Source organism: Colletes latitarsis, chromosome 4 (assembly GCF_051014445.1).
Source record: "Colletes latitarsis isolate SP2378_abdomen chromosome 4, iyColLati1, whole genome shotgun sequence".
Taxonomy (NCBI): Eukaryota; Metazoa; Arthropoda; class Insecta; order Hymenoptera; family Colletidae; genus Colletes; species Colletes latitarsis.
The window spans coordinates 34,751,468-34,766,952 of record NC_135137.1 but is presented as its reverse complement, the minus strand read 5'-3'; the positions used below and the strand labels follow the sequence as shown (position 1 = coordinate 34,766,952).

The 15,485-nt window shown below is 41.1% G+C and overlaps 2 protein-coding genes across 3 annotated transcripts in view; both read right to left on the bottom strand.

Moving 5' to 3' along the window:
* Positions 1 to 15,485, bottom strand: part of LOC143341311 (uncharacterized) — a 345,306-nt gene that overhangs the window by 267,584 nt on the left and 62,237 nt on the right. For both annotated transcript variants that reach the window (XM_076764161.1, XM_076764160.1), the window contains exon 2: positions 10,324 to 10,577. In XM_076764161.1, coding sequence (XP_076620276.1) covers positions 10,324 to 10,456 — 133 coding nt within the window. In that variant the 5' untranslated portion in view covers positions 10,457 to 10,577. The remainder of the gene's footprint in view (positions 1 to 10,323; positions 10,578 to 15,485) is intronic.
* LOC143341313 (uncharacterized) overlaps positions 10,776 to 15,485 on the bottom strand; it is a 152,920-nt gene continuing 148,210 nt past the window's right edge. Inside the window, exon 3 of the mRNA XM_076764162.1 lies at positions 10,776 to 11,295. Coding sequence (XP_076620277.1) covers positions 11,115 to 11,295 — 181 coding nt within the window. The 3' untranslated portion in view covers positions 10,776 to 11,114. The remainder of the gene's footprint in view (positions 11,296 to 15,485) is intronic.

The following is a 15,485-nucleotide window of genomic DNA, read 5'->3' as shown; positions in this document are numbered from 1 at the left end:
TAACAACCGCGCCAACACAGTCCAAGAAATTACTTTATTATCCTGCTGGCGCGGGGATGGACGCGTCGTAAACTGAAATTCTTGAAACCACAGATTCTCGCGGGCTCAATTTGCTTCGTGCAATATGTTTCGCGAGTTCCAAGGATCCTCGTGAGGTCGTTGACGTTTGAAACTCGGAGACGAGCGACCACAAATTTCTGGAATGGTACACATGGTAGTTCCGATAAAAATATTTAATAGAAAAACAAGTTAAATTAAACTTGACTATTGCTATTTCAAAACGTAACCCAGACCATTACCATCAAGGCTCGTTCGACATTTTTATTACAACTATCACTATTTGCCACAGAGCACTAATCTCTCAAAACTATAGAGAACAAGTTCAACAATTTCTTCAAAGCTGTATTTGTATTTTCTTGAATAGTAGACTCACTGATTCCTCCAACTTGTAACAATCATCAGAGTCCCAGAAACATCACTCGATAACATCATTCAATTCATTCACAATTCGAGAAACAAGTAACGAAATGAAAAACAGAAAGTACTAGAGCATTCGTGGATGAAGATTACGTAGGTTCAAGAGAAAAAAAGTAGAATAGAAGAAGGTACTTTCACTCCCATAGTTTGAAGAAGTCAGACGAGGCTCGATCAGTTTTCGTTACGATTTCTTAATCTTCTGGCTGAATTTGATAAGCAATCCAAGACCCTAATCCTGCATGACGTCTACGCGTAGGCGCGGAGGAACGTACGTAGCTAACAGACAGTCGCTTTGGCAGCGAAAACGGGGGAAGAGGGACAGAGAAGCCAGGAGAATGTGGCGGAGTGTTGGCTGCAGAGACAAATTGTCGAACAGTGCTTGCGGTCGGACGTACACATGTTCGCCGAAGTTTGGTTACATTTAGAAAACAGGATTACAGTTCGGTTCACAGTGCTGGCTCGGCCGACCAGCACGGGGGTCCAAGACTATGGAAACTACGGCGCACCTGCACACTGGGCGAGCAGGTGGCTTTCCAGGTTTGTCCGCTTTGTTTTCGTTCGTGGTTTCGGCGCGCCAAGTTACTTCGCGCTGGCACCGCCGCGAAATTAGCGGGTCCAAAGCGCTCCGGGTCCCCGTCGAACCAAGTCTCATCTCCGTGGACGTTACCTCGCGAACTTTGACAGGATTAAGATCCCCCCACCATGGAACGGGGGAAAAACTTCTCGCCCAGAAATTGAATTCTCCAAACGAGAGCAAACGGCCCGGGTGTCTCGATGCATTCGAAATTCGCGCGAACCGTGATACTTTTTCCCTGGGACCAGCTTCGGGGAACACTATTACGCTCCATGCTATTAAATTCGGAAATATTGATGGACATTTTCAATAAAAAATTCCATTTAAGTTCATTCCATTTCGTTAAAGAAATTTAAAATTCAAACTTGGATGTTTGTAGTTACAGAATCTTTGGGTAGTTTGAACGAGACGAATGTTTGTGTTTTCGAATTTATTTCGAAAGGGTTTTGTAAAAATTTATAAGTAAATATAGATAATATATGATAGATGAGACATGAAATGGCACTAAGGGAAAACCAAACTGAATCATTAAAGAAAGTTCAGAGTTTACATTGCTAATTTATAGTATGATTGATAGTTCTCCATTTTTCTAAATTTGTAATTAGCAAATTATTTATTCTACTCTATCGAGACTAAGGATATAATAAGTTAGATATTTTTATTCAAATACAAGAGTGATGGAACCTTTTCGTAATATTTATACAGGCTTCGTTAAACAGTTATTAACGTTTAAGGTTCCGACCGAACTGAATTTTTTTCTCGAAAATGTGCAAGATTTCGGAGGTATGTCTATTCACCAAAAATGATTACAATTGACCCCCGCAACCGAAAATAATTTTTCCAGAACGATTTCAAACTTTTCAATTTCGCCGAAAAATTTAAGCACCCTGTCGATTTTTCTTAGAAATTCCTTTTTCATTTTTAGTAATTTTGTTTGACGCCCTACAGAAAAGTTGTATAATACTTTTCTATAGGTATCCATGAGCTCTACTTCAGATAAAAGTTTTATTGAAATATATTCACAATTGTAGGAGTTATGGCTGTTTGATAATTGGTCTATTTTCATGGGGTTTTTCTCATTTTACGGGGTCAAGGACCAACTTTTCGAATATTTTTGCGATTTGTACGTATTCTCCACCAAAATACGCGTAGTTTGCTTTTTTAAACATTAAAATCGTCCAATCCGTTCAGAAGTTATGACGTTTTAAAGATACGCATGAAATTTCTGTGAAACATGTCAACGCTATGGTCAGACATGAAATTTTCGGTAAGGAATTTTTTTCTCGAAACTGAGTAGGATTTCGGGGGTATGTCTGTTGACCAAAAATGCTTGCAATTGACCCCTGCAACTAAAAATAATTTTTTTAGAATGATTTGAAATTTTTTTTTCACCCAAAATTTTCAGCACTTACTCGAATTTTTTTCTCGAAAGTGGATAGGATTTCGGAAGAATGTGTATTCACCAAAAATGATTGTAATTGACCCCCGCAACCAAAAATAATTTTTCATTGCAAGGCATTGCAACAATTAACAATACTGCAGTGCAATAAAGGAAGAATCGTCCAACAGAATTATTCTACCATCTGCCCTACCGAACTGAATTTCGAGCCTAGATTTCCAACTACTTTTGATTCACGATCATCGAAGAAAAATGTAAATTTAGGTCATACGAAGATGTTACGGGGCGCGAGAATTATTTCAATGCAGTTCCCCCAGATTGTTTTTGTCGTGGATTGCTCGAAAACAAGCATCGTCTGGCATCCCCTCAAGTTTGCAGGCACGTTTCATTATGAACACAAGAATTGTTGGGCCAGAATTGCTTATGGAGGGAAGCTTGTCATCAATATTGGATTCTTCCATGTGCAGACATGTACCGGAATACAGAGAGACGTCGTGTTCCGTTTCCACGTAGGCTACGTGCCCTTTCTTTGAAAAGGCAAACAGAACCCTGTCTGTTTGCTAGTCTAAGCCGAGCGTTTTCCTCTTCGCAAACTTTCTGTATGCAGTTTCGCACCTCGTGCAACCTCGGGGATGGCGCAATCGCGTACTGGCACCGATTTCAAATTATTTCACGGCGAAAACAATTAATCGCGATTTATTATTCATTGTTCCCCGAAATCCAGACCAACGATTTTCAAAAAATATTCGAGCTTCGAGCAACTCACGATATTACAGTACAATTAAACATCTGTCACCTCGATCGTGTTTCTAAATATCCAACGAAACTTACAAAGTAAAAACACATTTCCCATCATGATATAACTGTGATATAAAATATACAGGGTGTTCGGCCACCCCTGGGAAAAATTTTAATGAAAGATTCTAGAGGCCAAAATAAGACGAAAATCAAGAATATCAATTTGTTGGTTGAGGCTTCATTGAAAAGTTATTAACAAAATTACTGTTAAAAAAGACTAATAAAATTTGTCCATTTACACGAATTTTTTTCTCGAAAATGGTTAGGATTTCGAAGGTATGTCTATTCACCAAAAATGATTGTAATTGACCCCTGTAACTGAAAATAATTTTTTTAGAACGATTTGAAACTTATCAATTTCAGGGGAATCATCATTCATGGTCGGACATAGTATTTTCGGTAAAGAATTTTTTTCTCGAAAGTGTGTAGGATTTCGGGGGTATGCCTGTTCACAAAAAATGCTTATAATTGACCCCCGCAATCAAAAATAATTTTTTCAGAATGATTTGAAATTTTTTAATTTAATTTTTCAATAACTTTTTAACGAAGCCTCAATCGAGAAATTGATATTCTTGATTTTCACCTTATTCTAGCCTCCAGAATCTCCTATTAAAAATTTTCCCAGACTGAACACCCTGTATATAATTAATTTGTGAAAGTCGCTAATAAAACAACGCGATAAAAACCTTCGTGGATCGAAGTTCCGGAACCCAGTGGTTGCCCGAGGGACCGGAAGGATCGCGGCTGCGGAAGGACGAAGGATAAAGGGAACAAGGAGGAAGGGGTCGGATCACTTAACCCGAAGGCGATAGGGAGAAGCGTGACGAAAGTGGGCCGCTCAGCTTCGTAAGAACTTACGAGCAGCCCGAAATGGCCGCAACATTCGGCCCATATTCGGCCAGAGCTGACTCTTGTTGCCGTTTTACGAGCGGTCTTTCCGCAAACTTTTTCCTTTCTTTTTTTTTTACGACCAGCCTTCATTTGCCGGAGGAAAGTTTCCGCGGCGATGGCGGTGAAACGCAATTGCGCGGCGGCAAGTCGTTCAACTTCCACCGGGGGAAATTTTCCGCGCGTACTAACTGGCCTTATTCAGAACGTACCGGGGATCAAAAACGCGTCTCGGAGTCAGTGTCCTAAGCGAACCTATAATTCGCTGCTGTTGCCAAACGACGTTCGATTGCGGTTCGAAGTTTTCCTGCAGGGGATTTTAAAATATCGAAGTCTCTGGTGTTGGGAACAGGACTTTTAACTTACTCATGATTTGGACAAATTAATTATATAACAACGTAAAATGTTTGCATTTAAATTTTCATCTTCAAGACACGAAGATTAATGTAATGACTTTTAAATAGAACACTGGTGTTTTATGAATCGAATTGAAGTCCTGATGGTGCATCAATGAAAGAGTAATTTTTTGTTTTAATCATATTACATTGTTATAGTTTGTATTTTAATAGAGAAAAATAGAAATGTGCCTCAGAGAGGCGTCCTAAACGTTCGTCGTTCGACATCGATGAAAAACTGAAACTGCACAATGACTGACCTACACGTACTTAGTTTCATCACGTTACAAAATAATTGCGCTATTATTTCTAGATAATGGAATATTCTATTCATTGCTCGATACAATTGCGAACAATTAATGTAAACACAATGTGATGGATACGACTGTCGCAAAATAAACAGACTGATACGCGTCTGTGTAATTTGTGCGGTGGCCTGTAATAGCGAAATAATATTACCAGAACGTGGATCGATAATTTATTGCAACGACGAAAATAATAATTACAAAGGCAGGCTTTGATATTTAAAATGAATTCCAACAGTTCCTAAAATACACAATTTTCGTCTAACGAAAATAACGATTGTTTCGGAAGGCAATAGTAACCGCGGGTATTTAAAAACAACCGGAAATTCACTTTGCGAGCGATGGAGATACCGACCCGCGAACGCGCGAAGAAACAAGAATCTTAAGTCCCGTAATTAATTAAAAACATTTAAGGTAAACCCCTCCAGCGGAGGTCGATACTGACACTAGAGGCGTCTTCTTCGTGCTAGTCTTCCCCCTCGACGGCTCTCTGCCCTCCTTCTCTGATACGTACAACGCAGATTCGTTTCTATTGCGCGCGAATTATTAGAACGACTCTCCATCTCTTTCGGGTACCCTTGTTACCCGCCGTTAATTAGAGTACAGTCTGCTACTGACGACAACCAACTGCAAAGGAGAGTCTTCACCAGCACGCCCTGCGACTACACACCACCACTTCGTCGCCCATCCTGAGCTTCTACCCTACGGGCTGATCCGCCCCACCGACGCGATGTTTGTGGCTTGAATTATTTCACCGGATCTCCACACGACCCCCAAGTACCATTCGAGCGAGTCAGGCGAAGAAACGCAGACGTCGGAACGACAACGTCCATTATGGGCATTTCTAAAACGTCACTGACATTCACTGACCGTCGTTGGATCAAAGGAACGAGAATAATTGTACGAAGGGAACTTTTGTAATAAAATAAATCGTTTTTCTTAAAAATATTACGGCGCCATATCGCGAAGGTAAAAGTCATTCAGTCGACGAATTTTACGAAAGACAAGTTCGCGTCCTTTGGTTTCAATTGACGACAGATGAATTAAAACGAAAACTAATTTCGCGACTTATGACTCCCATACGCGCTTGAAAATGTAACGAACAAAAACGTGTAATAAAATGTTTAATCGTTTATGGTGGAACGTTTGAGCACCGGCTGGAATAAGGTTATAACGTAAAATATGAAATATCTCGTAAAGTAGTGTGCGTTCTATGGGTCTTGTACGTGTACTTTTATGCGCGGAAACGATAAGAAGAATCGCTTTGCACACGGGCCTGTGCACTTTTTAATGGGTTCATTCTCTCTAACTTAAATTCGCAAAGAAGACTTGAAAGAAATTTAATATATTCAATAAACTAACATATTTATTCGATATTGGCATATAAAAATTGTCCAATTTCGATAGAAGACACTGTTGTACCATCGAAAAAATATTTACAGCAAGCAACCTATCCTATGAGTAATATTTACTTCAGCGTCTGACTATACGTGTATACATACTACTTACTTTTCAATCAGATACTATGCACATCATTCCAAACGTATAAATTTCGTTATTAGTGTGTAAAAATTGTTTAACTATCTTACAAGATTCCTTTGTATGCCCATGCATTAATTGAAATCATTGGAAAAAAATTTACAGTAAGAAAACTATGCTATCAGTAACATTTACCCCAGCGTCTGACTAGGCCCGTATGTGTACTACTTAAATTTCAATCAGATACTCTGTACAGTATTCCAAACGTATAAACTTCGTTCTTAAAAATTATTGTTATATAAAAATTGTCTAATTCCTCTAGAAGACACCGTTATATATGCATGTATTCATTAAAAAATAATTTGCATTAAGTAAACTATTCTATCAGTAATATTTACCCCAGCGTCTGACTAGACCCGTATGCGTACTACTTACTTTTCAATCAGATAGTATGTACAGTATTTCAAACGTATAAATTCCGTCACAAATAGTTGTCGTATGTCTTGTAGAAGGGTTCTATATCAAGGACCGATGTGTGTCTAATTTTATTGTGAAATAGAATGTCGACAGTTCTACTCCCAAAAATCGATTCCAAGTCATTGCTCGCGGTCAGACGTTCGCGGAGTTTCAATCTGAGCGACAATTTCTCCGGTCATATCAGCCCTTTCGCAGCTTGCACCGGTAATCTTGGACGTATCCGCTGGAAATTGATTTACTTCGCGCACGTTTCGAATTGATTTCCAACTTGGAAAATTCTGTACATTTCGGTTCTGTCGATTACCAAGCTCGATCCTCTCTCTACGTGAATCGAATCACCACGGCCCTTCGCGCACGATACCGTGAAAGTCACCGTCCCCGGAGTGTGATAATTCGATCCCCGGCGTGATGCATTGTTATTGACCGGAAGCCATTCTCATCTGTATAACCTTTAATGGAAAAGAATCGCGCGCGGTCTTCCCTCGCTAATAAATGCGTCGAGTTAAGGGACTCCGTAGACTTGTTCCTTCTTACTCGAGCACATTTGTCTCTGTCGACGAGTAATCCGATCGAGCACAGTCCTAAAATTGAACTTTCAGCTATGAGCTCGCCGTTTCGTGAGACCAGCGGAGAGATCACCGAAAGGAAACGAAAGAAATTATTTAATTAAGTGATAAATAAATTTGCAGTGTTGAAATGAGAATTATTTTTAAATAAGTTCCTTAAGGTGGATACTAACGTTGCTTCTGAATAATATGGTAAGGTTTGATTAATAAGTTTTTCGACATCGACGATCCGCGACAGAATGTACTGCGGGGGTGTAATCCGGTAAATCAACCGTGAAACTAGCAGCTTCCGTGGTTTATTCGCTACGTCGCGTCGTTAAGTGCACTTCAGCGACACACCAATACGACTATGTTCGAACAGAATCGTCGAAATTTATCGGACAAAGAGGACCTTTAGACTCAAACGTAATGGCTCCGCTCGGCCCTCTAAGCTTTTTAGCTCGTAGTCGGTCTTAAAGAAATTTCTGATTGTTCCTTTCATACCTTTTACTAAAATAATAATGAATCTGTTACTATCTCGAGCAAAATGGTATCATTTTTCTAAGAGCATCAGGTTTCTGGTAACATCAAAACAGTTCGGAATATGGTAGACGCAGACTTCGCGTTAGACCACGAGCAATCAAGCTTCACAGTAGTGCTGAAGCAATCATGATTCACGTTAGGCTAGAAACAATCACACTTCGTGGTAGTACTGGAGCAATCAAACTGTACGTAATAGTAACATGTAGACGTAGAAACGACGACGCAACTTTGACTATAAATTATCTCATTAATTGCATTAGTTTGCTACCACACAGTTTTTGTATTCACACAGCCTTGTTTCGAAACGGATCTAATTTAATTTCTGGCTTGAAATGTAAGTGAATATAAAATTCGAGTATTTCTTTTCAAAACGTAATCTTCCCTCGTAATAAAAAATCTCCCTTTCCGCCATCTGTCGTCTCTAAAATCGAGGGCATTATAAGATTAAAAATTTCTTTACGAACTAAAAATGACTTTTCCCAAATAAATGAGTACGTCAGGCGATTTAATATATTCCAAAGAAGGGTGAGAAAAGTTTCTCAGCAGTTTCGTTCGAAGACGGAATGTACACAGATTTACGGCCGACGGCGGCGTGGATCGAGTTTCTGTCGACGTTTCGCATGAAAAACGTGGACACGAATTTCATTAGCGAGTCGCGCGGGGGCGGATCGCTGGCGAAGATGACGCGGTCGTTCGTCGTAGACGCGAGCTCAGCTGAAAACGAATCCGTGCGCGAACGGGATCGTCGCACTTGACCCGAACGACCGGGGCGCTGATTAAAATACGGCTGCTGCCCCCCTATTTGTCAACGACACGTGTCGCCGCGATTATTCGTTCGTTCGTCGAAACTTCGCGTCGGGGCGAGTTACAAGCGGCGGCGTTACAAGTCGATCAACGAACGAGAGAAATCCGTGATCCGTCGGCGCCGTTGCAAATCATCCCCTGCCACGCTTACCCACCCCCGTCCTCGTCCCTCCTTTTCTCGTCTCGCGAAGCACGACTTGGTCATAGGCAGCGACGAGCTCGATGCGCCATTAATTGTACTCGTTTGCAAACTTCCGTGCACGTCGCGGCTCGTTAATTGACGCGATCAATCCGGCGCTTTGGCGACGCTCGTGGCTGTCACGGCTGTTTGGCAAACTTCGATCGGAATAAAGCAAAATCAAATAGAAAATGATTTTGTTGGGCAGGGACGCAAGATTCGTATCTGGATACATTTTTAGGATGACTGTTACTTTTGTGGTACAGGTTCTCACAGAGTAAGAAATGATATGGTATGAAAGTGATGTTTGTGTGGAAGCATGAGTGTGACGTGTATGGTCTAGGTGATTTTTATATGGTATGATCGAAGAGTGAACGAAAGAGAGCTGTTCCAGAATAAAATAAGTGAGGGTGCTATATGCGAGCAAACCGTATCGCATTTTATATAATATTTACTAATCAACTGTGGTTATTGATCCACCCATAACTTTGGTCTCAAAAATATTAAAAAATATGACACACTGGAACGTATATTTCTTCTTTATCAACCGGAAAATGGAAGCTGCTCCGTTTTGACGAGAATACATAAACCGTAACGCGTCGATACGGTTGTTTGTAAGTCGAGCAGGTACCACGGGGGGTATTGTTTCGAGATCAATCGGGTCGAAGAGAAATTGCGAGCGCGTGAAAAACGTTTTCCGCCTCCGCGCCCTGGAATATGCATCGTCTACGACGTCTCGCGACCGTCTTACGAGTCTCGCGAATTTTTCCCCCCCGGAAGCCACGCGTGCTCGCGAAAACGCGCGTAATGAGTCAAAGGAAACTCGCGTACAACAATGCTCGCGCTGTCTGGGGCGCGGCGCATTTCGGGCTAACAAGCATTTAATTCGAACCGTTCGACTGCTCCGCGAACGTAATGGCGTACGAAGTTCCGAGCAAAATTCCTACGTATGGTGAAACGCCAATCTCGCGGGCTATACTGAGCTCCGAATATCTCGAATTCGGTGCAACGATACTCTTATATGTCGTATCAAGGTTTACATCGTTGATAGAAATGTTATTGTATTTTGTTATCTCAGAAGTTCGTGTAGAATTTTATGCTAGAAATGAGAGGAATGTACTATTCAATTTTACGAAGAATATTTATATTATTCTCGATTACTGGTATGTATAATAAAATAAAACATTATTTTTTAAATGCTGTAAGGGGAAAGTTGATTTCCATTTACCAATTTGGTAAAAATCAACATTATGTAAAATAATTCAGTTGAGACTGAGAGTCCACTTAAGGGTTAAAATTCTAAGTTATGTAAAACAGCCCTATTCGTATTTTTACTTTGTTTTATTTGGTGAACGAAGTCGTCGAGCAAAAATAAAAATATTTCATAAATGCACGAAATTCACAGTCGTTTTCTTATTCTTACGAATATCAATAGATCGAACAAGATGAAAGTGTACTCACTGTGTTTGCCCAGGTAGATCGGTGTCCATGTCACCTGCGAGTGGACGAGGGTCGTAGCCACGAAGAGAACAGCTCCGCACCACACACTCAAACGCGTCGCACTCATTTCACTAACGTCCCCAACGATCGCCATTTCCCTCGTTTCAATCAGTTCTCTGCCTTAATATCATCTTCACCGGTTCCCCTCCGCGCCCCTCGCTCCTATATCCGTCTGACTTCGATTTACTTTATTATCGCGATTAAACGAGAACTTCCTATATCCACCAATAATTCAAGCTTCGATTAAAACATTCGCGTCCCGCCTCTCTTTGCACCTCGAAAATCTACTGTTCGTCCACGAAAAGCTGGCTAGCGAGACGATGAAGAGGACAGGGGAGCATTTTTCGTCGTACGTGGGCGAGTCAAAACTCTAAACTAGAGTTCCAAAGCACCAATCAGACCCACGTTCCTCTCGCTAGCCAACTTCTCGCGAACGTACAGTAGCTCGCGAAAATTGAACGCTACGAATTTATTATCTCAGCAATTTGCTTCGCGAGATAATTTCCTACAGTCGTAAAAACGAAGAGAATTAATGATCCGTGAACGAGCATCTGTTCTCATTGGCCCTGACGTTCGCTGTTAAATCGTCCGTGTTGCTACGGGATTCCCTCGAACGAAAACTTTTAAATTAGCGCCTCCTTGCCCTTCCCGCGTATCGCGTTACGTAAAATCTCGCAGGTTTCCGCGTCGATGGCGATCCGTTTCTTCCGCGTTTCGCGTTCTCTCGCGACCAGGTACTCCCAGGAACGCGATCACCGCCCGGAGCCCCCGAGAAACAATTTCGTTCCTCGTCGACGCGTTTGAGGGACTCGCAAAGACGCGTTTCGACTCTTTTGCCACGGCTCTACCCGCCCGACAATCGCGTAGCTTCTTTTGTCCGCGTTCTCGCTACTCCGACAGGTTCGGCCTTTCCCTGAGAGCGCCAGCTTCCGTCTGAAACAAAACAGCAAATCCGGTCCGTTAGAGAGGACGCTTTAACGCTCGATCGTTAGGGGATAAAGCGTGAATACGCTTCCGGTCGATGCACGACAGAAACCTGCATCTTGTGCATTAACGCAGATCCTTGGATCGTCGAAATTACTTCCTCTTTCAACGCGGTTAAAACTTTACACGTATCGATTTTCAGATAATTATTGGTTCTTACAGTGTCTTAATACAGACTTAAGAAATGTATCTTCTTTTTTAAATGCTATGGATGACTTGAAAATGAAAGTTATTTACGTAATACTTTTCCATATATTGAGAAAGGAAATAATTTTCGACGTGGTAGAAATATTTGGACACTCGAGAAAATATATTTTTATATCAAGTGCATATGAACACATTCCTGTGTTTATTATTCAACACTGATTTTGAATGTAACAAATTCTCAGTTGAGAAATAAATGTTATTTTCTAAAATAATCGATTCTTCGATTCGACATTCGACCAAATAAACAGCAATTGATCGAGGTATTATTTACGAATCAACAACGTGGTTTGAAATAATTATTTTGAAACTATTTAGCCTCGAATTTCGAAAGTGTGCCCAGGAACGAGTGCACGAACGTAGATGTTTGGGCGTGTGAAGACACGCGTCAAGAGATGTGGTGGTTGTGTGGTTTGGCGATTCCGATTGGATAGGTCGATCGAGAGTCAGTTGGGATCGGAAAGTTGTTCCACGGAAGTTTCACAATCAAGAGCCACGGTACAAACAGTTAGAGTTAAAGAGCTGTCGTCGTGGCAGATGCATCGTAGCTACAATTTTATTGAAACCTGCATCTATTATTGTTTAAGGAATTGCTTTTAAACCAAGAATTAGTTGAAGCAGTACGAAAATTTAGCGTAGAGAGCTCGATATATTTACGACCCGTTTCCAGAGTAAGAGTTACAATGAGATTATGCCATAACTGTTAGGGTACAACACCGTTTATGGCTGTGTTAGACCTAATCCAGCTTATTGCTGGCACTAAACCGTCTTCAATGAGCCTACAATTAAGTCTTACACGCAGACAAACTTGTAATCAACCCGTGTTATGAGCAGATGTCCTCGCTGGCGTTGGAATTTCTGGAGATAATAAATTTTCAAACTTCCCGTAACCTTTTTAACGATTCCTTGCTCAGAATAAACTTAAACTAATTAATAACTTTGTATTTGTAATGGTAGTAGGGAGTTCGTATAAATAGAAAATGGTTTTTAATATATTTGTTACCGTTCCGAAATAATTGGACGCTCGTGTTACGTGACAAGGTAGCGAAGTGTGAATTACCCCGCGAGGCAAAATAGAATTGGAATGTGCCTGACATACAAATTGATTAATCGAATTAAATAATATCGAAATCCCAACAAATATGCCCGAACGTCGATAATTAGCAATTCTCTCGCCCCGTTAAAATAATACAAGAATAAATATGAACAAAGAGAAATTGTTTGAATAATTTATAAGCCAAGAACCGAGCAATTGAATCACTTTTTCAAGTACTTGGTGGTTTCTATTAACATCTCGATACCGAGTAATAGGTATTATCGAACGATTCACCATACAAAATTCCTTCTCATCTATAATAGATTGATCAAACGTCGAAACGTCAGTTCCAGTGATTGAAAAAATTTTCCAAGATCCATAAAAAAAAGTCCCCCAAAAAAAAATTTCCCTTCAAATTGTTACCCAGCGTATTGAGAGCTGTCCTGCATCCCGCGGAATCCGTCAGAAATTCGATGGGATAAGTTCGTTACAGAACCACGCGGTTTCGATTCCACGACAGCGTTCCCGTCCGATAACGGGAACCGTGTACAAAACAAGCTGTTTCGAATATTCCTAGTAACGAAGATCACAAGATCACGCGGTGTAGCGACATTCTGGTCGTCGCCATTCCCCCGGCAAATGTCGTCGATGTCTCGTTAGCGTATCTGCATCGGCAGAAGGTACGCGTAAGCACGGTTTTCCCGATCCCTGCGATAACACCGACGATCTCGCGATGTTGTCTGAGCCGAGGTAGGACCGTCATTACGAGACACAGCGAGTCCTGGTAGTATCTTAGCCGCTTGTAATGTGACAAGCCGGGAGTCAAGCCCCGTTCCGTACTGTTATTCACTCGTTATCTCCGCGCGTTCGAGCCATCCCGTGCTCCCTAGTCCGGCGGTTATGAAAAGCATCGCTGCGCCAGACAGCTTCCCAGGAACTCGCAGGCGTCGTCTGAGGATCGTTTCCTTCGAGGCACTCCTGCTCCACTTATCGTCCTGTCCGTCTATTCGCTATCTACTTAAACGCGATCGAGCCTCGCGGCTCGTGCATCTTCCAGACGATGCCTCTCTGGGGCGCGATTAAACGATCCCTGGTTCCTTTACCCCGTCGGACGCGAATGATTTATTGGATCGTCGATCGAATTACGACTGACGGGTCGTACCGGTGCAATATTTATTTTCACGGTCACAAATATAAACTTAAGGAACATTTTCTCTATGAATCTCCGGTGAAACAGTTCTGAGAAAAATAAGGGTTGCTATTTATCTTGGAATCAAGTAATTACTATTTTACTGCAAACTATCGACAGATTAATTCACTCTACGGAGTATAGAATAAAAAGAAGAAGGATTGAAAAATGTTAATTGTGTGTAAATGTATTGACGGATCGTACCGGTGCAATATTTATTTTCACGGTCACAAATATAAACTTAAGGAACACTTTCTCTATGAATCTCCGGAGAAACAGTTCTGAGAAAAATAAGGGTTGCTATTTATCTTGGAATCAAGTAATTACTATTTTACTGCAAACTATCGACGGATTAAAAATTTATTTTTCGGAGAATAGAGTTTTAAAAAAGAATGATTGGAAAATGTTGATTCTGTGCAAATGTATTTCTTGCTGAATGTGAGTCGCTAAAGAGAAGAGAATTATATCGATCACGAGCAAATTAGTTTTCGCCTTTTCGTGGATGATTTTGTTTATTAACGACTGGTTCTCCGTGTAGGGGAATCTTGAATGTCACTTCGATACGTTCGATCGACTAAGTTCCATTGACCTTCTTGGCAGATTATTCTATAGGTCAGTCAGGCCGCCTCCGTTCCGAATCCAATCGTCCAATTACAGGTCGCTGCGTCTATTGGAGAGCAGACCGTACCCACGGTCCGTCCAAGTGTCTCTTTATAGGATGAAGATTCCTTTCTTTAATTCTCCTCTCTATTTCCTTCGAGGTAGACTTTGTCGATGGCGGCCGCGGTGAACGAGCCCATTGAAAAGGCGCCGATGCAGTTAACTTAATCCAGGTGCTGATTGGACACGCTAACCGAGAACGACGGAATACGACCAGCGGAATAAGAGAAGAAACGCAAAGAGGATGCCGCGACCGACCTTAATTGTGCCACGCAATTATGGCCACTTCCGTTTGATAGAAGTAATGCACCGTTAAAAAAGAAAGTGGAAGCCGTACTTGAAATCTCTGGTTATGGGAACGTCAGATGTACAAAGGAATAAAAAAACCTCATCGATATCCTTTTTTCTCGCTATTACTCTTCAAATAAAATCTTCTCGTCGCTTCGACAGAAACTGGAAAATTCGAAGCAAGAGGCAAACAATGGATTAAATGAAACTTTTCCATATAATATTTTGAAATAATTTGGGTGGGTCTTGATAAACTGGTAAGAAAATAAAAATTAAATGAGCTATCGAAATAAAAGTTTACATAATCCAGTAAACTTTTATTTAATAATACACTCGTTTTGATATTCCCCGAATTCAAAGGAATAGTTTGTGTCATTTCTGATTTTTTTAAAAGTTTATTTGAGGTTTCCAAAGGGTAAATTTATGCAGTTTCCGGTGTGAATCGAGGTTGACGGTGTTAAGAGATGTCGGTCGAGCATGTTAGATTCCGTCCAATTAGCAACTGAACCCCTTTTGTAGATTACACTCGGCCATCAGACGGGCGACGGACCGTTATGATTATTAATCGAGTCAGGCATCAATTATCCGGAATATCGATTAATTGCGCATCAGAGATGTCTTGGCAGATACACAGTCACAGTCTTGATTGTCCGAGGCTTTCGATGACTGTGCATTTCATCGTTCGATTAATCGACGATGCATTTCTGGTTATGTATCTTCGCACGAAATCACGTTAAAAAATTTAACCACTATCAGCAGATA